General features: G+C 35.7%; 1 protein-coding gene and 1 long non-coding RNA gene across 4 annotated transcripts in view; one reads left to right on the top strand and one right to left on the bottom strand.

The window, feature by feature from the left end:
• Nucleotides 1-214: 214 nt before the first annotated feature.
• Nucleotides 215-22,881, bottom strand: LOC145769593 (matrix metalloproteinase-19-like). Of its 2 annotated transcripts, none has more exons than XM_082581255.1 (14): nt 22,711-22,881; nt 20,401-20,498; nt 19,123-19,247; nt 13,674-13,787; nt 12,971-13,061; nt 12,378-12,505; nt 8,514-8,600; nt 7,481-7,639; nt 6,379-6,525; nt 5,183-5,356; nt 4,125-4,262; nt 2,460-2,588; nt 1,937-2,083; nt 215-1,203 (listed from the first exon to the last, which is right to left on the bottom strand). In XM_082581255.1, exons 1-14 carry the CDS (start codon nt 22,846-22,848, stop codon nt 1,061-1,063), a joined length of 1,818 nt encoding a protein of 605 aa, XP_082437381.1. In that variant the 5' UTR covers nt 22,849-22,881; the 3' UTR covers nt 215-1,060. The 2 variants fall into 2 exon arrangements, with proteins under 2 accessions (XP_082437381.1, XP_082437382.1); XM_082581256.1 differs by lacking the exon at nt 12,378-12,505 and adding an exon at nt 10,296-10,423.
• LOC145769594 (uncharacterized) overlaps nt 6,793-25,529 on the top strand; it is a 27,116-nt gene continuing 8,379 nt past the window's right edge. Inside the window, exons 1-2 of one of the 2 annotated variants that reach the window (XR_014289024.1) lie at nt 6,793-6,916; nt 17,995-18,120. This is a non-coding gene — a long non-coding RNA (uncharacterized LOC145769594). The remainder of the gene's footprint in view (nt 6,917-17,994; nt 18,121-25,529) is intronic. The other variant, XR_014289023.1, reaches the window with a different exon arrangement.

The raw sequence follows: 25,529 nt of genomic DNA, 5'->3' as shown, positions 1-25,529 counted from the left end.
AGCGCAGCGTGATCTTGAGCCGGGCGCGTAACCACTGAGCTAACGGAGCGGACAAAATATTAAACTTTCAGCTTCAAAGACTCAAAATCCACACACCAACAAGGCGACTACGCCTATGGGGAAAAACCTAACGTTCGTTGTTGAGTTGTATTAACCTATCTACCATTAAAAGCTAACATTGTTTTTCATGCATAAATCTAACACAATATTGGATAGCTCCATTTAATATGCAAAAGTTTAAAAATGTACAAACATAAACCAAGGTATTACAAATTAACAAACGCTCTTCAAAAAAGTGATTATAGCCTACTAGATGAGAAAACTGAAACCTGCAACTTATTTCACCACTGAGCTAATTCTGCAAATGTTTTAACTCAGCCAAAACAATAAGATATTTTACAAAACTTTTATAAAAATGTTTAGCGGATGCCAACAACGTCGTCCAAAACGCTTTGCGTTGTAATATGAAGTAAGCTATTGCTGATTGCCTACACACTGATTCATGAAACTAAATTAGAACATGATAAGATTGTAAAAATTTGTTTAACGAACCATTTCTTTGGATAAGTAGCAAACGAACGGTTTTAGTTTATTTTTTTATTGTTCACAGTTTTTGTTATGCTGTTAATGTTGTTTTTGTTTTGTTGTGTTGTTTTTTTGTTAATTTTTTTTGCTAGTGCTCACAATAAAGCTAGTGCTCACAATAAAGCACATTAAATGCAGTAGGCCACATAGACCTCCAAAAACCACTTGGTCTAGAACAAAATATGAATGGACCTGACAAGAAATCGCACAACTTTTTTTAGTTCCACTACATTTATACAATATAAGAAAATATACGTATAAACATATAGTACCTACTGTAAATCTATCTACAATTAAAACGGCCAAGATAGGATGGTTTTTGAAAACGTTAAAAAGTAAAATATAAGAATCTTTTTGTTAAGTGCACCACATCAGGACAGTGCAAATCTTCCAAACCGGGAAGGTAAGAATATGATCATCTACTGTGGCCTGTTGCATCCTTAGACAATGACAAAAAATTGTTTAGAAAGTGTGTTTATGTATTAGGGAGCCGCAATCTGCTAAGTGTAGGTTTTCTGTTTCTCTTTTTTTGATTGTTTGGTTTCTTTTGCTTTTTTTGCTTTTTCGGCCTCTTTGACTTTTTATGGCCATGTCTTCGTGTTTGTTTCCCTTTCGATCCTGTAGAAAAAATCAATATAAATTTAAAGCAATGATTGTAGCTCACAAAAGGTAAAAGTTGACAGATACTTGTAGGATCCTGCACTGAGAAATCCTATTAAAAAGCAGATTATAGATCAAACCCACTGACGGACCCGTGGTCATTCAGGATGGCAGAGTAAGGTTCTGCTTGTTAAAGGTGGTTGTAGCGGACGCGTACGCGACGCGACGGACAAGCGTTAAGGAAGATTGAAAAGACCTAAAGTGAAAATGCAGGGCGCTACAGAGGTTATGGGTGGCCTACATTACTTCATCTACTGCCCTGGTTAAATGAGGAGCTGTCCTTGAAGCGCGTTGCTAAAGTGCATACGCCGATATCGAATCGTTCATGGCTTTGCCATTTTGGCATTAACATAGCAGAGTGTTTAGTCTCTGGACTATCAGAGCAGACTGATGGTTCTTTTCATGTTAAACTGTTGCTATATTTATGTAAGGCAAACATTCCAAGAAAAATAAAGTGATAAGATTTAGCTCTTCAAGAAGCTTTCTCAGTTCGAGGATAAAGATTCCACAACCAATCGAAGCAAAAGAACGAAGAAAAGAAAAAAAATGAAATATTTAGACAACATCAAGCACATCACAGTACTTCACTGAAAAGTGATTGATTTTATTAACAATCTATCAAAACATAAGCGGGTTCTATAACAAGTTCAAAAACATTGTTGTCACTTTTGTAAAATTTAATTGCCATTACTGGAAGTTTGCAATCTTTGAGACTTGTCAATTTTTTCAGTACATCCGATCCAAAACTTCTTAACGCTTTTAGGATAATGGCTATCCATTGGTTTCCCTAAGCCAGAGAATCTCCAGTATTTGTCACCCTTGAAGAAAAATGTTTTGCCTGAAAAAGAACACAATTAAACCCAGATATAGTCCCTTAACCTGGCGAGGAACAGATTGTACGTAGAACGGGATTGTATCAGATTATGTAGCTGTAGGACCAATTCGGTAGATGTTTACAGGCAGACTTTACACCACTTCTTTTGCTTACAATATAAGACCACAATCTTATTGTTTTACATAAAATAATCCTTTCTGGTACGGTAAGTTAATTGTCCAGTAACACGTAAGATTGGATAAAATTACATAGGCCTGAAGGCTATTACTACTGTACAGATAGACATGTATAGTACACTTTTGCAAGACATATTATTGTATTATTGCATGTGTAGCAAAAATACACAGTAGTTTTCTAACAAACACTTATTTTTATTCACCATTCTTCCATTGGATGGTCGCATCGATATTAGAAGGCACGCCATCCCAGTATAAGTCCATTTTTTTCCGGGGATGCCTTTGAGAGCCGTCGTAGCTTTGATACTCAGAGAATTGATAGAAATAATTTTCTGTGAAAACAAAAATTACAATAACCGTGAGTAGCACAAGCTTTTTGAAATTAACAGAAAGAATACGAAATATTAAAGATTCTTGCTTCATGTGGTTGTATAACATTATGACATTGTTAAAATATGTTCCTTCACTCATGATGGCTTATTGGGCAGATTATTGTGTAAAACATGTAATCATTATGACACTGAGCACGTAGGCTATCACATAATTATGTGCATGCAGCATGTAGCATAACCGAAAAAACAAAATAATCAATTTTATTTTGAATCTTGTCCATGAAGCACGGCTAATTCATCAATTTAATTGCTCGTTTTTTCAACTGTTTATTATCAAGAAACCTTGGTTCTGACATGTCAACCATTGACTTCAACTCATTCGACACAAGGAAACAAATAAAATTGCTTCAAAACCACAAAAGTAAATTCTATGTTTTGCTTTTAATTGTGTAAACAAATGAATACAAGCAGGTTCTTGCAATATATGACAAGACTTGACATCAGGTGCTTGTTTGTAAATGAATTATTCAGTTTCTATTTGCTGATTGCTAAGTTGCTGCTTTGGCACTTGTATACGTTTAAAAGTTAATGTTAGTTGTATAATAGTATCATAACATATTGTTATTGTTCAAATGTTCAGTGTTGCTTTCAAGTGTCATATTTTGCTGTTTCTTTGTTTTCGTGACTCGGTTGACATATGATGAGACAGTCATTGTTTAGTCTCTTTTCGTCTATTTACCTAAGATGAAATAAAAATGAACACAAATTGAAACGACTTTTTATGATATTTTTGAGATTGCATAAACCTTAACCATGATTTGTGACGTCACATAGCAATACATTCTTTATAACGTGACGTTAGACTTTAAAAAGTTTGAATTTCGGTTACCTTGGATTTGACTATAAAGTAAATTAGAATTTTGCATGATTTTTAACAACTGGTTTTGAAGGTAAAATTTGGACTAGTTTGGTAAATCCGTTTTTAAACACTCCAATCCTTGCAATTCCGTGATTCATGCCCAGCCGCTCAATATCAACATCCTCATCTTTTAGTGCGAGGAGAATGCTTGCATGCATCTTAATCTTGTACAGTAGCGTTAACATGAGGCACAAGCTTTTAGGGGTACATTTGGGAAAGGGATAATTTATGGACCCATAATTAATTCAGGTAGCCTGAAAACTGGAAGAAAATATCGCATATTATTTTATTGTCTAGTCAAACGATCAAGCTCTGTAGCATTTATAGTAGCTTTATCAGAGGTCGAAATATTTAGCTACATTTGGGCCAGACCTCGGAATTATTTTAGGATCTCGAAATCTTATTAATCTTTTCTTTTTATAAATATTAGTCTAAGTATGTAGGGTAGGCTGTACAGCTCATCATTATCATCATCGGCCATGTCTGAATAAGGAGTCGGCTACCGTGAGTCTCCACAACGATCGATTGCCCATTGTTCTAATTAGGTTTTGTACAGCTATCAAAAATAATTTCAAATGTTTAATAAAATTTGTTCCAATTGCATGTAGGACGTTTACTTTTGAAGACATATATCATTCCATCTCTTCCCCATTGCATGGCAGCATTAGGATTCGAAGGAAGACCGATGGACGAAGAATTTCGAGGAAACCCCCTCTCTAAATTTCTATTTTCGTCGTACCTCCATACTCGAGTTCCTGCGATTAGATGTATGGATTAGATACATAAATAGGGATGAACAAACGATTAAATTATGCAGTAACAAATGAACAATTGGATTCAGAAATACGTAGTCTATATCTTAAAACAATGAAAACTATTAATACTACAAAAAGTGCTCAATGCCAAGCAAAAAGGCAAAGCAGAGCGAATTAAATAAAGTAATATAAAGAATTAATTAAATAAAGTAATTGAATAATAGTGTAAAGGCTTCAGATAGTAATAACTATATTTGATTTAATTTAGCCTATATCTTATATATAGGGTACTCCAAGTTAAAGTTATCTATTTTGCTTTCATTTTCATGTTGTTATCGGCTGAGTATATTACAGTTACTGATGTACAATGTGTAAAATCCCTTTACAGGTTTCTGATCAATTCAGTTTATTCGATTATTACATATATGTACTCCAGTAAGTTGACCGGGCACAGGGGCAGCCACGTTGAAGAAAATAATTATTTTCAGACAAATTATCATGTTTTAAAATAATGTTCTAGTCACTATTACAATATTTCTTGTTCTTGTTTAATAAAAATATTTTCTCATTAAAGTTGTATGTTCGTTCAGGGCCAAGTCACTGCAGTATTGACGGTCGTTGAATGCAATTCCAATGAAGACATCTGAATGGACCAAGGGTATTTTTACAGTGTACTACTGACAACACTGTCGGCTGCATACCCGAGTGGCGAGAGCTTTGGTAAAGCATTAGAAAGAACACCAGTTTGACACCACTCGAGGATGTGGCTGTGTCTTTGGCAGGACAGTTAAAAAAACGCTTGAATGCGGACACGAAAATTTGCTTTCTTGCCTTCACGTGCACTTAATCCAAATCTTTAACTACCGGGCCTAAGTCGGAATAAGAAAACAAAATGTGACAGCAACAACCTTGCAAATCACCTTTGAAAAAGTAAGTTCTTCTTGTAGTTCTTGAATACACGGCAGCGTTAATATTCCCCGGTAGCCCTTCCCAGTATCGATTAATTCTTTTCGGATATCCTCCTAAAACTCCATTGTCATTTATTTTCCAGTAGTAAACGCCTTTGAAAGCATAGAGCATACCCGATCGATGATCTTAAAAGAAAGAAATGTTCCTTGTTAATGCTTGTTAACACAGATGTACTTTATATGCTTGCGTAGTTGATAGTTGCATTTGTTATCCAAATCTTAAAACCACAGACAAATAAAATCAAGCAACCACACTGCATTTAACCTCATACATTAGAGTGAACCTAAACTATAAATTACGAACGTTTTCGGCCATACTCAAGTTAGCCCTTCTCAAGTATTAAAAACAAGTAATGAAAATAACGAAATTCGTTACTTGAGAAGGGCTAACTTGAGTATGGCCGAAAACGTTCGTAATTCATAGTTTATTATTCACTCTAATGTATGATGTTAAATGCCGAGTGGTTGCTTGGTTTTACTTGTCTATGGTTGAAGAAAGTAACCTCTCTACCAAAATTGTAAATCTTAAAACGGTGATGACGCGATCTGCCTGAATTTTAACACAAAGCTGTGCATTCACTATAGCCTACAGTAGAGCAGAAAGCATTGCGCTTCACAAATTAGACTGGTGTAGCTTTTAGGCTAGCCATGGGCAAAACACATATCCATCGCTATCAATTCTTGCCACACTTAGCTGTGGAGCTAAAGCCAAACCGACTATCAATGTATTAAGCTCCCGTTTTCATATTTCAAAATTGTCTCTACTCTAAGCCTAGTCTATATCAATTTCTTTTTTACAGAACTACATTTCAACAATATCCAACCGTATCAAGAAAGCAACATTCTACAGTAACAATGCTTTAGTGTCGACTATGTTAATGATTTATTGATACGGAATGGAATCGGTCGGTAACCCAAACGGTAACCCAAACTACCCCAAATGAACAAAAACTTGTTATTAATCTTAATCCAAATCAGCTAAGTATCATCAGATAACAAGTTGCCTAGTTGTGTAGGCTACTTGCCTTTGTTAACCAAATTTTTATGGACTAATGTCAACGTCATCTTGGAAAAACTTAAATTGGTAGTTTATTTCAATTAGCACTAGCCAAGCGTCACGTCATAAATATGATCGGGTTGAAACTTACTAAAGTGCATTGAATCAAAAGACACTTGCTTTCCACAAACGTTCATGGCGCCCACTCGTGGCTTCTTTGTTGGCTTGATTGTTGTTGGTCTCAAAGTTGTTGTTGGGACAGGCCGGTTTTTATTTTTGTCTTTGACTACTTTTTTTCCTAAGAATAATAGAAAAGATTAAAATCATATCGAGACAAGCTAAAACCTCAATTGCTAAGGTAACAGGGATCAGTAGTCAGTAGATGTAACAGAAAATATATTTCGCACTTGCTAGTGCATCGTCAGTTCTGATAAAGAGCAGTTAAAGCCTACAAGTTATGTTTTAAATAACATTACAGTGACGCAATAATGTCAAAACATGAGCGTAAAAATTGAAAAAGCATAAGCGTAAATATTGAAAAAATGCTGAATGAAAACTAAACCAAGCCGGCAGTAAAGTAATCAGAACAAGACTAGGTCAGAAAGTGAGGCAGACTCCGACTCAGCTCAGCAGCAGCCTAGAGCAGTTAGCTACATATCGAGACAATTAAACATTAACAAGGATAAACCGTGAGTACTACACAGTACACAAGTCTTAATTTACGTTCCTTTGCTGGCAATAATTTACACTTTTAGAAATTATTATATAGGCTTCATACACAAAGGGATAACGTAAAGAAATCAACTTAAAAAACGCTTGATCAGATTTTTTTCTTTAAGCTTTAACGAAGAAACAATGTTTTAAAGAAACTTGTGTGGATCATTGAGGCCAAACATTTCAAAATAATAAAAATTCCTTTAACGTAGCAAGAGTGAAACGTTTTTCATTCTTTGGATCTTCATCATTTGATTTTTTGAGCTTTCAGCTTAACTGAAGATGATCTAGCTGCTAGCTGATCGAAATCGATTTTTTGCTGTTTATGATTGAACTGACTCGTGTGAAAATAAATTTGTTTGTATTACAAGACATGTAACCGAATCGTTCATATCAAGCATTGTTGTGGGTTTGACACCTGTCAGAAGATATTTCATTTTCTTGAGGTCAAATATTTCTGCTAAAACCCGACACATGATGCTGCATAAATTGATTATTATTATTAAAAAGAGTACAAAAAAGTAAAAAACAATTTTTACCATAAAGCTGTTGAATAGCAGCAATATCATCATCATGAAGTTTGAAATTCGGATTGTACCCTTGATAGAAAGGAGCCATCAGTGAATTCGGAACACTAGAGTGCGCCAGACCAAGACTATGACCAAATTCATGGGCAGCAACGGTAAAAAGGTCAATTCCTAGGAAATAAAACAAAGTAACTTGAAGAAAGGTGTGCTAGGGCCGCTAGGCTACACATTACACAAAACGCTTTGGTATAGAGTTTTCTTTTTTGAACCGTAGACAAGCAAAACAAAGTAACCTTAGCGGGTTGAACATAATGTATTACATACAAAACAAAGTATATAACATAATAACTCAAACGTTTTCCACACGTACGTATGTCCTCATCAGGAATTAAATCTGCAATATACATAAAATGAAAAAAAAATGTAAGATTAATTTATCTGTGCAAAGTCAAATTTATCTTACAATTTTTCATTTGATGTATATCGGAGATTTAACACTAGAAGCCCTGTCCGGTCATTTTTGACCGGTTTTGAGTTTTGGCGCTTCATATTTTTGGCGTTCTTGCGATTTGCTTGGTGATACTTCTTGAGTTTTCCTAACTTTTGATAAAGTTTTAGTAGCTGTCATAATTTTTCACTAGAACTTTCGCAAACAGAGCACTTCACACATCTACCTATAAGCCCTGACCAGTCAAAAATGACCGGTGCGTGATAAGAAGATTTCTAATGTTCGAACAATGTTTGTTTGTACATCTTTGCATATCTTTGTAAGCTCATCAATGTTTGAACTAAAATTAAAAAAAAAACGGTAAAAAACCCGTTTCATACAACCGGTCAAAAATGACCGCAATCGTTCTTATAGGTAGACTATGTAGGGAAATATTTCAGGGCTTCTAGTGTTAATTCCTGATGAGGACACACGTAGGTGTCGAAAACGTTTGACTTATTATGTTATATATTTTGTTTTGTGTGTAATACTTTATTTTAAACTCGCTAAGGTTACATCATACAAAGTTAAACATTCTATTTTGCTATCACATGATACCTTTCCCACTTTTAAAAGAAAACGTCTCAGCTTCATCAAAGTGAGCTCTTCCGTCGCTGGGGAAGAAAGCATGAGCCAAGGTTCCACCTGGAGAAAATAAAGCAAGTTAAAACTTGGTATTGAACAAAAAAAAGGTTAAAAGTTGTATTTTCAATGTTGACTTGGATGGTGCAAAGCAAACGAACAAAAGGACGACAAAAAATGAAATATTTTGACAATATCAAGCAAATTACGGGAATAAAAAGCATGTCGGAAGCACTAATAAAAACAAAAGACAGAAAAAAATGGAGGTAGTTCATAAGGGAGATCACAGCTGATCAAACATGATCAATCTGTTGAAGAAGGATTGAACAAAACTAGCAACACAAAGGTAATATACTGTACATTGAACTATTGCCTGCATGGCTGAGGGATATCTAATAGAACAATAACTAAGAGCATACGGTTGTGTAATACTAATACTGTGTAGTGTGTGCTCTAGTAAGGTACATAGTGACATGTTTGATGGTAAGGACTGGACAAAAGGATTTGCTTGAGTTTTTTGCTTTGGTGGCCAGGTAATGTCAAAATGTTTGTCTTCAGGGATAATCAGCCCTTGTTGTAAAGTAACGCGAAAAAAGCGCCAAGCATGAACTTAAATTTTTTTAATGTGTAAATAAGTCAAACACAAGAGCAACATTGATGCTGCAACGTTTCAAATCGGCACAAACGGCACACTGAAAAGAAATATGAAGTTTCAACGTTCTTTTACTGCTAAAAGTGATAAACATTTTATGTTGATCTTTAGAAGGGAAATAATATTACAAAACCACAAGCAAATATTAGATAACAAATCCATGGGATTAAATAAGATTATTTAAACAATATAAAAAATATTGACAGACAAAATAGTTACAAACGTTTGGTCAAACTTTATACGCTCTCTTGAAAACGCATGGAGTTCGATAGAGATATCTGATGAAGGCATAGAGTTTTTTTCAAAAAAGCTTTTTGAATTTTCTATGTTTATTAGTGTTTTTTTTTTGTATTTTTTGTATAATGCTACTGTATTAAATCCCATTATTTTCTTGTCTATTTTTTTGTTTGCGATTTTGTGGCAATTTAAATAATATAAGCCCGTGTGTAATTTTTTCTGTTTTCTTTCTAAACAAGAAAAATTGAAGGATTATGATCTCATATTTTTTATAATTTTAATGCCTGGAAACGTTAAAATAACGCAAAATTATGCGATATTAGAAGTTTGATTTACTGTTGAGGGCAGAGGAGCACTCCTTTATATAGATGAATACACCTATCTGCGGAAAATAAGAACAATAGTTACAAAAATACGCTTTTACCGCAGACTCAATACTGGACATTGGACACATGCAATTGCAATGACCGCATGTTTATTGCTATTTATGTGATTTATCATGTACAATAATTGATAACTAGCTAAACATTTTTGCAAGGCAAGGTCTACCACCTATCAATCAAACAAGCAGCGTTACAAAAAGTGTAAAATTAACTCTTCTCTGATGATGGTCACAGAACTGTCATCGTTAATACACGTGTTTAAGCACACGCATACACACACACACACACACACACACACACACACACACACACACACACACACACACATACATACACACACATACACACACCACACACACTACACACACTGCAACTCGCATCTACTGTTGTAATTATTGATTGCCAAACAAAGTGAATTACTGTGTTGAACCAGTGTTGAGAAATTAATCGTTTTTTATGATTTTTTGCTTTTGCATTCCCAAATACCTTTGCCGTCAAATGGGTCATGATCCCCGTGACTCCCCTTCACAAAAGAAATAAAAATATCGGCTTCGATTTCTATGTCTGTTTCATCGATCTGCAGTTGGGAAGCGTTCACCCATATTTCAAACGCACTATTGGGTATGAATATGTTATTAAAGAATGGTTTGATAAGAGAAAAATTTCAGCAGAAACACTATTATGTTAGCACTTTTGAAGAACAAAGTAAATAAAGTGAACACAAAACAAACTATTGATGTTTGGCTGGAAATTGATTTTACTGTAGTATAAAAATTACTTTCGGTTTGTAAATAGAGTTTTTTTTAAAGTCATTACTGTATTTTAAAATCCCATTTGAGAATGCATGCTTTGCTGATAATTTTTAACATCAAACGTTTATACAATAATATGTAAAAATAGTTAGTTGATTCAGTAGCCTATGCCATGCAGTGCTTAGAAATACAAGAACTCAAAATTATAGATTCTAGGCATATACAAAACCAAGCAACATCATAAATCAATTAACAATAATGTTAGGTTAGCTCTTCACGTGTTTGCGATACAGCAAGCTAACTTTCATCCACAGCAGGGGTCACCAAACTACGGCCCTCGGGCCGGAACCGGCCCGCAAACTGTTTTCATCCGGCCCGCCACGTGCTGCGGAAATAACAGCCGCACTTTGCCTTTTTGTGTAATAGAGACTTCTTTGTTAAAATTGTTCGTTCTTGTAGTTCGCTGTTGTATGTTGAATTTGTACATTTTTCCATCAGGCCACCTACATGTTGGTGTTCTGTTTTTATCACTAGGCCTCCACAGATGGGAACAGCCTAGGCCAAATTTGGAAGGATGTAATGTTTTTTCAAGAGCACGATGCTCTGTAGTGTATCCAGGCCCGGATTTAGGGGGGGCAAAGGGTGCAGGTGCCCCGGGTCCCCGGCCTTTAAAGGAAAAATGTGATTCTGTGTTATTTTTTTTTCTATCAGCCTTTGAAGTTTTTGCAAAATGCTGTTCAGTGCTGGATTAATGCTACTGTAGGTGGGCTTAACAAGAGAGGACGCGTTAGACAGATCGATGTGGAGGCAGGGTGTGAAGGCGATTGCGGCATTTGGAGGTGAATCCGGCCACCCTCGGTAACGGGGACATCACCAGATTAAAACTGGACTACTACATACTACTACTAGATGTAGAAGTGGTTTTTCGCGCAGTAGGCGGAAAAAAAGTTTTTGCACGGGGCCCCCGATCTAAAAGTGCCCCGGGCCCCCAATCATCTAAATCCGGCCCTGAGTGTATCACAGCAGGAGATAACTTTTCCAGCAACCTTTCGATTTTCATCTCAACTTTGCTATTCCACCGCTGACTTTGTTATTTATTGTGCTCAATTCAAGTCTAGGAGATTCTAAATAGTTTTATATCTTTTGGCAATTTGCATCCGGCCCGCAGTTGTTAATCTCGCAACAATCCGGCCCTCAGAGAAAAAAGTTTGGTGACTCCTGTTCTAGAGCGCCGAGACAGCTTTACTTATGATTTTTACAAAACATCCAGACTTGAAAAATTTTCATGCAACATACTTGGGCGATATTTAATCTTAAGACTAAAGATCACCACAAAAATTGGAGTTTTATTTGCGCATAGTTTACTGTAGGCTACTAAACAACCTTTTACTGACACGAATAAAAAAAACAAACAGTAAAGTAACCTTGTTTTGTGCATGGTTTGGCATAAGCTGTGTCAATCTATGGTACACAATCTTTTACGCCACACAGCTAAATTATACGTCACAGCGGGCTACTTCTGGTGAAGTTATGTGTTTAGTGTTTACAGTTTACCCCGTTTTTACAGCGCTAAGAGGGAAGTCTGCTGGTATCAAATTATCAATAGTCCCGATGTTGACTTGGCCTACTACTAAACCTACGTCTACAAAGGCAGAAGTGAGCACGTTAACCACACCTACCAATCAAAAAATTGCAATACAGGCTTTTTGTGTCATATGTAAAAGCTAAAAATCATTTGTGTGGCTTCGCGTGATAAAGTGTCTGTACTCCAATCTGCAGATAACTAGCAATGTATGATCAAATGCATGTGCTTTACCTTCTCCATCAAAGGGATACAAATCCCCATGGTCGTCCATTCCGAATGATACCTTTAGATCTGCTTCTTTCTCATTGTTTGTGTAAGCAAAGCGCAAAGTGGTATAATTAGCCCAGATGTTTAAGGCGCTAAAACAATTGCAATGTAAAGCGATTGTGATTGCATAATACACAAGCAGAAGCAAGTAATTACCAGCCGTGTTACTCACCAGTGGCGTAGCTAGGGAATGTGCCGGAATGTGCCGCCCGGGGCGGATTTAGATTTTGCCGCCCCTTCAAAAAAAAGCATGTGAAAATGAAATGCGTTTTTTATCAGATTACAATCAAAATCAAAAACCGTAGTCTGAAAGTGCCGCCCCCACCCCCCTAGCTACGCCACTGTTGCTCACGCTGAATTAATGCGAAGAATTAATTTTACAATACTTGCAGAAGTTGGAGTTGATTTGAAGTATTAGGCTAAAGCCGAAATAACCAGTGCAATAGAAAAGTCTAGATGAAAACTGCTCTATTTTTTCATGTAAAGTTGCTTAGTTAGTTCTTTCTTAGATGTCAATAAATACAGAACCACTAATGATTGATTGTACGGCGACTTACTTTTTGATAGATTTTTTTACTTGAGATTTCGTCATGTCTGGGGTGTAGTTCGAAATATAGTATTTCAATCGAGTCTTGTCCCAACGACCACCTAACAAATGTTTTAACTTATGAGAAATCTTTTTGCAGTAGAGTACATTGGTGATACATTTGTTTCAATGTCAACCAAACTTTACTTCAAACTAAGAGTAAAATTTTAAACATTTGTTGTAAATGGTCTGAATATTAGCCTATGCCAGTGGCTAAATTTTATAATAAACAATGTCTTCAAGAAATCATGTTTTGCTTTCCAACACAACGCTTGTCCGCCCCGATAGCTCAGTTGGTTAGCGCGTGGCTTGTGGAAAGAAGAAGCTTCAAGATCAAGTGGCGCTGGTTCGACTCGCCGAGTGTGCATTTGAGTAACGCACGTTAAGAACTGCTCTCCATTCAGCACATCTGATGGATGGAATAGCTTACAAACAACAGCATCTCAACAATCGGAAACTTCACTCTGTCAATCTCGATGACCGGGCCTACGTCAGTCATTCAAAGCCTCTACGAGTATGCGAAACTGTAAGCTCTGCAAGAAGCTTTCCCAGTCCGAGGAGAAAGATTCAATCAACCAACACAAAACACTTCATGGATGAGCTTTACGTCTTTACGCTTTGCAGCCTAAAATGACGCAAACCTTGCGAGAAAAACTGAAAGATTGAATTTCAACCTTCTAAATTGTATCTCTTAGTTCTTCTTTTTCCTTTCTTTTTCTTTCTTTTTTTCATTCGCATTGCATTTCTTCGCTGGTTTTTGTTTCGGAATTTCGAATTTGCTATATTTCCTAAAACACAAAACGATGACGAAATGTTGAGTCTATCTGATGACAATAATGATAATAATCTGATAACGTTTCCTATTATTGTGTTTACACTGGTGTAATACAAGATTAAGTCTACTGCGATACGTGCAATGTCAGTTTGTTTTCATACAAAATATTGTTAACTTCATATCTAGGCTTGGTATTGATGGATAATTTCATATGAAAAAGTCACCGGCAGTGGCTTACGTAGGATTGTTTGGGAAATGGAGATCATTTTCAAAGTAATCTTTTTGAAGAAAAATGTAGCCTACAACCCAGCGCAGGAGTGCTATACCAGTATAGATTAAACGATAAAAATTTGCCAATATGAAAGAGCTAAACTACTTCGAATTGATTTAGCCCAATAAACAAAATTAAAATAACAGGATAGCAGAAAGAAAATAAAGCCGCTAACTGTGCTGTCACTCAGTGGCGCCGGCAGGGGGGGGCAGGCGGGGCAGCTGCCCCCCCAATGTTTTGGGCAACATCTTTTTTTTATTTTTTTTTTATTAATACATATTAATTTTTTTTTTAATATTTGGATCCCAACCTAAGTAAGTAAGTAAGTCAACTCAAGTTGCAAGGGGGGGGGGGGGGGGGGGGGGGGGGAGAGGAGAGGTAAAAGCTCTCTTTTTAAAAAAAAGTATGGAAAACCTTGATGACTAAATTGTACAGTAGATTAAAAGATTTTCTACAGAAGCAAAGATATAAACTTTTTAAAGTTTTAATTAACGTCACATTGATGTAGAAAAATAACAACCTGTTAAAATTTTGACACCTCACACTCCCATGACTTCTTTCGCGCGCATTTTGGCATTGGTTGCTTGCAGTGATTCTTTCACTTAAATAAAACGTTTTGTTTCAGCAGTTTTGAGTTGTTCGATTCTTAAGTTGTAAAGGAGACTCAATTTCTCCAATATTTATCATTTATGTTTCTTCTTTAATCTCAGCAGAGTATAAAACTTGTAAAAGTTTTTCATCCATACGACGTCATGAATGAAATTATATCTCAAATCAGCCTAATGACGTGACATCATCTAAACATTTTACCGAATAATAAATTAACAAATTCGATCGTCAAAAGTGGTTTGGTGGTGGTAAATATTACGTAATGAAAAAAATGTGATAAGGTTGGAAGACATTACGTCATGTATTTTCAATACAAATATGAAGTTTAAAATTTATTCTTTTGTTCATAGTCGTAATCCACCTTCAAAGCGGTACTACAAAGAACAATTTTCGATAAGGGGGGCATCAAGAATACGTCGACATGACTTTTAACCCTTAGAAGGTTGGGCTCCTGGAGTCTTGCTCAGTTTGGGGGGGCTGTCAATTCTTCTTATGCTTTAGGAGTGATATTTCTGTTATGTTGGCACGGTTTCAAAATTTGGGATTCACTTTGTAAAATTATTCACGATGAGCATATCCGAAAATTAAAACTATGTGAATTTTAGAACTGCTCATATACGTTGAAATGTTGAGGTCACTTATGAGTGTAATTTGTATCGTGAGTTTACACATTATTTTTTGGTAGAGTAATGAAGAACGTGCATAGTAATGTTGTGATTAATTTTTTTTACATTAGTTTACATACAGCCAATGCCCTTCACGCTGTGAAACAGTTAGGATTAACGAGACATGGGCCAAATTAATTAAGCTACTTTCATCCAGCTGGTGGGAAAATGTTTCACAATAGAATATGAAATATTTCAGAGGATGTGCTGAGAAATGCCTTATATCTTTCAATTTATAACCTTTATTCGCTCAAAATTTCAGCTCAATAGAGGTGAATAAAAGTTAGGAAAGTCAAGAAATCTCGTAGTCGCAGCCTCAGTGGTTTTAGAGATACAACTGTTGATACAAAAAAGTTGAATTGACAGCCCCCCCCCCCAACCTTCAAAGGGTTTGCATTGAGTCAACAGATCTATGCATGGTTTACGTCAGCTCCGGAGATCAGTGAAATATAAGGTTGTCATCTTCAGTGCAACAAGATCATTGATTGATTGGTTTAGTGAGGATTTGTAGTCCCATTGCTTTCATTTTGAGTGATCATACTGATTTTCAATTTATTCCTACAAGACGTTACGTAATGAAAAAATATATAACTAAGGTTGGAAGACATTACGTCATGTCTTTTCAATTCAAAATGAAGTTTAAAATTTATTCTTTTGTTCATAGTCGTAATCCTCCTTCAAAGCGGTATTACAAAGAACAATTTTCGATAAGGGGGGCATCAAGAATATGTCGACATGACTTTTAAGGTTTACGTCAGCTCCGGAGATCATTAAAATATAAGGTTCTCATTATCGTGATTGTAAGCCGCGGGAAATTTTTTCTCTAAAAAACAGATTCCCGGAAAGCTAAACATTTTTTCCAGCCCTGGTAGAAAACAAGAGAAATTAAATAATATACCATTGTGTTGCATGTCTTGCACCAGTGGCGTAGCCAAGGGAGGGGGGTTCGGGAGTTTCAACCTTTCAAATTGAATTTACGGATGTTAATACATTGTTTACAAGAAAAGTTGTAGCCTATGATGTAGTTTCTCGTCAAACTGTGCAAGGATGCAAGCCATCTGCAACTGCTGAGATCGCTTGTTCGATCTACAGTAGATTAACATCTAAACAGCTATTCGTTATACAAAACTTGAATATATCAGAAATAGCATAAAGTAACTTCATTGTCTCAAAGCTTTTTGTTTGACACTCATCAAGATGTATGACCTCTATGACGTTACATTTTCTAAACTTTGGGTTGACTTCAGAGTATAAAAGTTAGTGACTTACCGGAATAAGATCGTTTTTGAATCAACCAAGGAGAAAATTGATAAATAATAAAACTGTAATAATCTCGCAAAAAAAAAAGCAATCAACCTATGTCTCTAAAACAAAGTTTGCCTAATTTTAAACGAAACTGCATTAAAAGAGCGAGTTTTGCCAATACCAAACATTCAAATATCTCAGCCAGGAATTAGCAACAAGAAAACATAAAGACTTAGCTTTATTTTCGAAAAATGCCGAAGAAAACATGATCTTATCCTTTTGCTATGCCACCAGACAGCACCATTTTACAGAAATATTCATACCCACAATTTTGTTGAAAATGCTCTCAGAATACACCAAACTAAAAGTAGTTTTTCAAAATTTTCTGGGGGAGGACCCCCAGACCCCCCGCCGCTAGGTGTCGCCTTCAGCGAACACGCCATCGGGCTTCGCCCGCCGGCCCCCCTTTCAAAATTTTTGACTATGCTACTGTCTTGCACTGTAGTGATGCAAGCCGCGCCGCGCCGCGCCGCGTGGAAGGTTGAAATGACAAAGCCGCGCCGCGCCGCTTGCCGCGTAAACTTTCAAGAAATTAATTTTTCGTAAACGTAAACTTTCAACTTTTCAAGAATCAGCTATGAAACTTCAAATTTAAATTGGAAACAGGGATCAGTTATTTTTCCCTTCGGAAACCCTAAGATGGAAAGCTATGCAAATGCAAATTGCAAATGGCTTGCAGTTGACAGGGTTTTTGGGCTTGCTTGTCAGGGAAGCTGTACGAATGTTTTTGGTTAGTAGCCTAGCTGATAAGCTCAGTTACCAGGCTATAGGCCTAGCGCAACTACCGCATTATTTACTATATCAGTTAGCCCAGTGAGTTCAGGCTATAAGTTTTACTTTTGTGTGTGTAGTTCATATAGCCACTGGCATTATAATTGCATTATTGCTTACAAAAAGTGTTCAAAAGTCCTGATACTGGATCCAGGAACATTCTATTTGTCTTAGTTTGTATTATGTCTTAGAACTTAGATGCATTGCTGATAAGAGAATATGATCTGGTTAGCCTGGCCAATTAGTGCACAACTGTATTGGTACTAGGTTACCAGTTATATGCCATGGATGCTTTTTCCTACAATTGACTTTCTAAACAATAACTCGTTAAAATATTTTTTTTTAATTTTGTAATTTGCGGTGTGCGGTGCGGTGCAGTGTCAAAGTTCCAGATAAATTGCGGTGTGCGGTGCGGTGCGCGGATAGATGAGTCAGTTGCGGTGCGGTGTGCGGATAAAAATTTTGGGTTCGCTGCATCTCTATTGCACTGTCAATATTTTGTCCCCCCCCAATGTTGAAGGTCTGGCGGCGCCACTGCTGTCACTTGTAGATCAATGCGCGTTTTCAGTTTTTATTTAATGTTTTCGTTTATTGTGCAGCACTAGAGCAAGGCTTAGTGCCTGAGTTGAGTAGTTGGATCTCAGCGCAAACGGGTGTCGTCAGTCGCGAGAAGGATCAATTGGATAGTTGAACCAGACAAGTGCGATGGCAGTAATATGGACACGGTAATATATATATTTTTTAAATACTGTATAAAATCTCATGAGCTCTTTCTCGTCAAATGATTTATACATTACCTTCAAAATCAATACAAAAACGTCTTTTGAATTATTGCTAAAAGAAAAAAAATATATTTTATTGAAACTAGTTCTTGAGTAAAATCAACTTGAGTAAACTATCACAAAACTATTGCAGCACATGGCAATAGTATTAAAACAAAGTAAAAAATATTTTAGCAGAAAATTGAAAATGACTTTTATGGCCTAATTTAGCAAAAATGGCCTCACAAGTTTGACGATTGATCGTACTTGCCAAATTTAAAACTCTTAGTTTTTATAACCAACTAATTGGCAAGTTTGATTTCTGATCCATTCGGCAGTTTTGGATCAGAAATCAAACGAAATTACGAGATATATTAAGCACAATCAAGAAACTAAAATGATCCTGGGCAGGTCATATAGCAAGATATCAGGACAATAGATGGACTGAAAAATTAACAACATGGACACCACGAGAAACCAAAAAAAGAAAGGAAAACCAAAAGTGAGATGGAGGGACGACATTGACAAACAATGCAATACAGTGCAACCAATTGATACCAACTAGCACATAATCATGTAAATTGGCATGAAAAGGGGAAGGCTTACGCTCTGCAGTGGGCTCTCACAGGCTGAAAATGATGATGAATGAAGTGGCAAGTTGCTCAGCAGCGTAACAAATCTGGCAGCTCTGATACAATTTAATAAAGCGACACAAGCTTCGCATGGATAAGTTAGGGATATTGAGCAAAGTTTTTAGCTTTGGATATGTTTCTGGCAACACTGTGGCTTTTTTTATTGCTGTTATCTAAAAACCAGGCAAATGATTTGTTTAAAATTAAGTTATCCAAGCAAAAAAATTAAGAGAGATAGGGGGTCATAGCGTAATGCCGCCCCTGCGCACGCCAGAGGTTACTATCATAGAAAAACGAAACTGTTTGATTTAATAAATTTTTGACATTGAAATACCATTTGACCCCATCATGAATGCTCCTACAGTGTCTTCCACACCGCATCGTGACATTGACATCAGCTTTATGGTGTCTCTGTTCAGTTGGCCGTTAGGCTTCAGTCCAGCCATCCGCTGCAATTCTCTATAAAAATATAAACAAATGTCATTTTTGAAGGCACAAGAAATCGGTTTAGAGGTGAAAATTAAAACAATTTTACACGTGTTTTTCTTTATTCTGCTTATTTTGTTAGGCTATGTAGGCAACGCCTGGATTTCTCGAAGTAGCAATTTATATTTTAGATGTTATACAGTAGTTTTTGCATAGCAATTCCATGACTCAACATGAGGGATGAAAACTGTTTCAGCATTCACATTTAAAGCCGTTTTTACGTTGAAATCAATTAGAATCTTGTGTAATGTACAATCTGTTTAGGCTTGTGCTGTCTTTTTGCCAACCAACACAGGTTAAGTCACGCATAGTTTTGCAAGAAAACAAGACTAAAGATCAAACTTTAATTTTCCATGAATATAATAAATAAACAAAATCAGTCCGGTTTGGAAACTTGTATAATTTATTGATGAAGCTTTCGCCACCGTAAAGGCGACTTCTTCTGTATCTTTTTCAAATATGCCAGTTTTTTCCAGAAACTGGTGTCAAACCCTTTACGGCCTACACCATAGAAATGTGCAAAAACTTTTTTATTCTCAACAAGTTCTAGTTACAGCATTCATTATTTCTCATACATCTCAATTTAAAACAATCATAGCCTAACTTGTTCAATTTATGTTTAAAAAAAAACAATAAACTAACCAACTTTTCGGCAAAACATGGCAAATAGCTATAATCTCTTATTTCTTTACATAGCCTACTGTTAAGGCTCTCGCTTTCCAATCATGCAACCCTGGTTCGACTCCCGGCTTAAGCTGGTTGTTGACAAACACCGCTCACCTCTACCCAGGGTGTAATAAATTGGGTGGGCGTAGTTGCTGATCAAAAATCGGCGGAAAGAAAGGAACTGGCCACCCTACTCTCGCTAGTGCCAATGGCTTAGTATAATGAGAACCTTATCTTCTCATCCCTCAATGCTTGTACAAGTATGGAACTCACCTTTACCTTTACTACAAAGACGGCGTTGGTTTTTGCAAACAAACAACACAATGTCTATCTGGTACAAGTTATCACAAGGGTCGATATCACCTACAACAAATGACATAGTAAGTACGGTAGGCTATGTTTAAGTAGAGCTTTTTTTACCAATGAAAATAATGATAAAAACTATTTGAAAGGAGCTTACTTGATAGCCTTTGAAAAGCTTTTAACATCAATCAGACCACCAACTTTTGCACTCTTTTGACGATTCTTTGATATGTAGCCAAACTTCGCTAAGTAATCCTGAAATGTAGAAGGTGGTCACAAAGTTGTTGATATTGTTAATTAGGTGTTTTTTAACTTTATTTTGAGATTATTAGCTCTGAGGATGCGCATTACCATGGTACGTGAAACGTCAGAAAAAACAAAACAACGCATATTTTTCTGCTTGTACTTTTGCATTCATCAAAAGAACGTTATAATTATTGCTGGAAATGAAAGTTTTAGTGCAATATATTAACCGCCAACGGGCTGCTGAAACAGGAATAGTGAGTTACCCAAGTGCTTCATTCTTTTGTTTTGTTGGTTAGCTACATGCCTGTAACTAGCGCAACTGCAAGACCATAATTATAAAACCACGACTTCAATAAAACATAAATAAACTACAACAATAAGCAAAAAGCAATGCAAAAAGTAAATATTTTTTTCAAGGCATGTATGAAAAGAAACATTCCACTTGATCTTACCCCAGCTAAAAAAATAAATATTTTTGCATTGATGTAATGTTTGCAATAGAAAATGATGAACTTTGCCAACTAGGAATGTATTTGAAGCTTCATTTGAAGTAACCGATGGCTTAACTAACAAAAAGGTGAACCTACTGTATTTGAAAGCTAATTATAAAAATCGAATCTCCCTTTCCACGTATATTTTGCAATACAAAATTGCGGTATCTGCATCAAAATTTGGCAAAAAGACCCTGTTTGATCTACCCGTTCATCCCACTTTTGAGGCAAAGTTTTGACTAAAGCCAGTGTTTGTATGTTAAGTAATGTAGTATTCGAACGAATCATTCAACCTCTACTTATGTAAATATTATACAGTGGAAATAACGACCAAGTTTCTTGCTAAAAATAGCCCACTGTCAGTTGAGCATTTACCTATCCAATCACTTTAAACAAATTGCTCTTGTTCAAGAGCGTCCATGCTTAGCCATTAAAAAGAGTGGCCAGAATAATGTCATGTTTTAAGCTCACTAAAGTGTTCATTTATAGTTTCTTCAGTTTAAACACGAAGTATTACAAATATACATGATTGTGAAATGTGATCTTAGCAACAAAGCAATGGAAATGGACCTCAAATTCTCAACATCAACGTTGGACACGCCAAATTCCTTTCTATTCCACAGTCATGTGTGGTAGGCCTACCCAATGTGCCTGTAGGCTATAGTTGGCTATTTGCTGGGTGATCAGATGTGAGTCTGTCAATGTCATGACACGGAGAGTTGGCAGTAAGTCATCAAGATCATTTCAAAGCCATCCATCACGCCTTGTTACATATTTTCCAAGTATAGCACAAGCATACTTTCACCAACCATCTTTATGGTCCGATTGTTGTGAAAAGAGGCGAATAATTTCACCTTTGCACGCGAATTATAGGGTTGTAAGTTTAACCGAGCGTACAACCGAAGCAATCTAACTTAAGCTTGTACCTCCAGTCAGTCATATTTCATTGAAATGATGGATGACTTGAGTCATGCAATTACTGTCAATTTATTCCATACTTGCACTTTGCAGGCCATAAAATGTTAGGTTTAAAACAAATAAAGGACAATGCATTAGAGTAAAAACAACATTTTTTTACTAAATGTTTCTTCTATCTTCGATTTTAAAGTGACTCTTTGACCTCTATTGTATTTTATACGTTGATTTAATATAAATTTTGACAGGGTTTCAACAAACAAAACAAATTGTAAAACAAACTGTATGTTTGCGGTTGTTCATCATCACACACATAGCCTAATTGTGAAATGGAGAAACGTCGGGCAATATCACATACATATACACAAGATTAAATCATAATATTACAGTATATACCGCTGTCAACATCAACATCACAGGCTAGAAATCCTAAACATTATTTATTTTCAATGTCTGACAACGTTGAAATGATGTACCATGGTCAACCATTTGTAAATAAACTTTAAATGGGAGTTTAAGCCCATGTTTTCCCCCCTCAAGAAATTTTGTCCAATGCATTTTTGGAGAACTGCATCGCTGAAAAGTTCACGTGAAACTCAGCCAGGAAAGACAAGCGGTAGCCTACTTTCATCTCATTGCTTCTCCAAAGGATTTCCTATTTTATATATCAAAGCACAAGACTAAATCTTAATGTGTAACACAGAACAAGCGAGATAGGCTAACTCCTTATCTCAAATTTTAGCTTGGATGCACACCAAATCTATTTATAAATGTATTACTTTTCAAAAAAAAAGCTTATTCGTTGTATTACTTACTGCAGCCGCTACCGGATCATACTTTTCCATATTTCTAAAATCTTTTCTTCTTGCTGATCTCGTTTGCCGGAAGTTAGGGTCAGGGGGAGGAAAAGAATAGGACAATGTCAGTAAACAAAGAAAGATGAAAAATCTCATAGTCTTACTTTCAAATTTACTATGGCAACTCTAAAAAAAAATATTTCATCTGAAACTAATTTTTTTGTTTTATACCAATGATAGGGTATTTTTTTCTTGCTGTTATTAGATGTAGGTCCCAGCCTAGGCTTAACCTACTTCTATTAAAACATTGCAATTGCAGTGTATCGAAGTTTCAAAAGTGGCTTTGAAAACATATGCCTGTTTGCAAAAAAGCTTTAAAAATCCATTATCTTTAAAAAATAGGCTTTTTTTAACACGTGTACCAATGCAAAATAAAAGTTTGTTTGCACGTTTTTAGTGAATTTTTGCAGATCACTTTTATTTTGCCATGAAATCCTTCCCACCGATTTAAAACTACCACAACACGACTTACAGCACTTTTAAAACGCCTCTCTTCAGCTACGCCTGCAGTAACTCAGCAACAGCTGTTTTAGCTGGACATTCAAAGCTGTAATCTTCTTGCAACAAGAACCATAAAGTCACAGACGACTATTGGAGGTCGTACCAGTAAAGCAATATAACATACGTTCTCCATCAGCAAATCATGAATCATTTTATTAACATTTTTCATCGCTCACTTGCTCACCCTTTCTTACAGCTTCGACAAACCATAGATGCACGACAACAGAACGCTAATGAGAAAGCTGTTGTTATAATAAGTATTTGAAAACGATTCAATGATTGAAAGGGGTTCAAAGTTTCAGAATTACATCAATTGAAAAGCTAAGTGTGAAATCATTGCAAACCTTAGAAACTGATTGCAAAACTCATTCGCTGAATAAGCTATTGACTTGCACATGCCTACGGTTCGTTTTTGCTGCTGTGTTTTATGGTGTGTTTTTTTTTAAACCTTTCGCTTATTTTGTACAGTTTGTATGTAATCGTTTTTTGTTAAAGTCAGGTAGTGTAACATTTAACATTCCAGCTTTATGCCGACCCTTTGAACTGTTTATGAAGCAACTCGTTGTTTGGCATTTTTGTATCCTACATAAAGTTTTTTTCACTAAGCTGTGAAGTAACAAAAATAACGGTTTTGAAACATCCAAAAATTTCAATATTACATATCCTTAAATTTTAAATAAAAAGATTTTATCAATCTGTTTATAATTTTTACATTACGAATATTTTTATATTCACCTGAATATTTTCAGTTTCAAATTAAAAAAATTTTAAATATTTTTTTGCTCTCACTTTTTAATTGCAAAACAAAAATCAGCTAAAAATAACCTTTATTCATATAATTATTGGTATGGCAGACTAGTTGTTAGTTTGTACAGTTTGTGTATAGATTTTATACCACGGGTAGCCTAATTACGCCGATGTTTAGCTGATTTTATTTATCACGCTCAAGTCTGTTCTTAAAAAGATTCATGACTGTTTTCGATTAACTCTTTAATTCTTCCTGAAAACTGTATAGCAATTGCATAAAAACTATTTATACTCACATAAAGATTAGTTTATTACTTTGCTCCATGCAGCATGCTTGACATTGTCAATAACTTTTGTATGATTTGACTAGCCTTGTTCTTTAAAAACTGAATCTTTGCAGCGCCAAGTTATTGACCCAAACATAACCAACGATAAAACACACCTCACTTTATCTCTTTTGCAAACAGTGGTCTTGCCCAAACGGTCACACTTGATCTGGTACAAATTTTACTTGATTCAGGGACATAGCCACAAAGGGCTTAGGAAAGCAATCCTCCTTCAAATAAATTGTATTTCTACCCCTCCAAAAAAAAGATGTTTTTAACATTATTATAACATTTTGATGGCATTGTATGACATGTTGAACGACGTTTTGTAAATGTTTGACTGCATTCAGTAGTTATTTTTTCAACAGAACTTTATTTCAATTTAAAATTTCCCTCCAACAGTATTTTTACCCTTCGCTTCTGAAATTGTTTTTCACTGACTCTCACTGACTTGATTGGCACCGATCTGGTGAAGATATGTTGCAAAATAAGTAGCTAGGTAGTCAGAATTTTTCCTGTCAGCGCAGTTTCTAGTAACTAACTGACATGTGCTCGTTCCTCTGCATTGAATCAAATTTATTTGTCATTTTTACAATGCGTAGACTGTAACATATCGAAAATTACCTCATTTTTGCATGTTTAAATGGAATCAAAACAATCAGAAACTCCAACGTTGGACCCTTGGTTACGTTATGTGCAAACACAGTTTAATTTTAAAAAGCTGTTAGGCCTACTTGTCGCTCTCTGTCAAACGAGAAAAACCACTTACTGCAGATCTGAAATGATCTTGAAGGCGCAAATAAAACTATGTTTATCAATGGCGTTTTCTCGTTTGATACATGACTGTAATGTCATTGAACGAATCACATTATCATAATTTCGCAGTGGTAGTAGACCTAGTGTGTTTGTGCCAAGGAAGCAAACATTGCCATAATGGACACACAAAGAAAAACTTTTCCTTTTTTCTTGTTAGCTTAATGTGGTAATCCAACACAACACTTCAAAGTTGAAATTATTTCAACAAATTTAAAATAAAGCTTATAAAAAATTCGCAATGACTGGGTGACAACCGGAATGCTAGAAAAATAATTAATTCATAGTTGCATAGGCCTAACTTATATACGCAGTGATAGCTGCCTTAAAGTTGCTCGACTAAAGTTGTAAAAAACTGCAAGTTATATATTTTTAAGAAAATTTATGGCT

Source organism: Aplidium turbinatum, chromosome 4 (assembly GCF_918807975.1).
Source record: "Aplidium turbinatum chromosome 4, kaAplTurb1.1, whole genome shotgun sequence".
NCBI classification, from domain to species: domain Eukaryota; kingdom Metazoa; phylum Chordata; class Ascidiacea; order Aplousobranchia; family Polyclinidae; genus Aplidium; species Aplidium turbinatum.
The sequence above is the reverse complement of the archived record's forward strand: the minus strand, read 5'-3'. Positions and strand labels throughout refer to the sequence as shown.

Excerpts from the sequence above, each read along its gene's own strand:
- LOC145769593 (XM_082581255.1), bottom strand. The coding sequence starts at position 22,848 with ATGAGATTTTTCATCTTTCTTTGTTTACTGACATTGTCCTATTCTTTT. Across the intron at positions 8,601-12,377 it reads GTATCCCTTTGATGGAGAAG|GTGGAACCTTGGCTCATGCT; the intron begins GTAAAGCACATG and ends TATTTTCTCCAG. Across the intron at positions 1,204-1,936 it reads TCAAAGATTGCAAACTTCCA|GATCGAAAGGGAAACAAACA; the intron begins GTAATGGCAATT and ends TTTTTTCTACAG.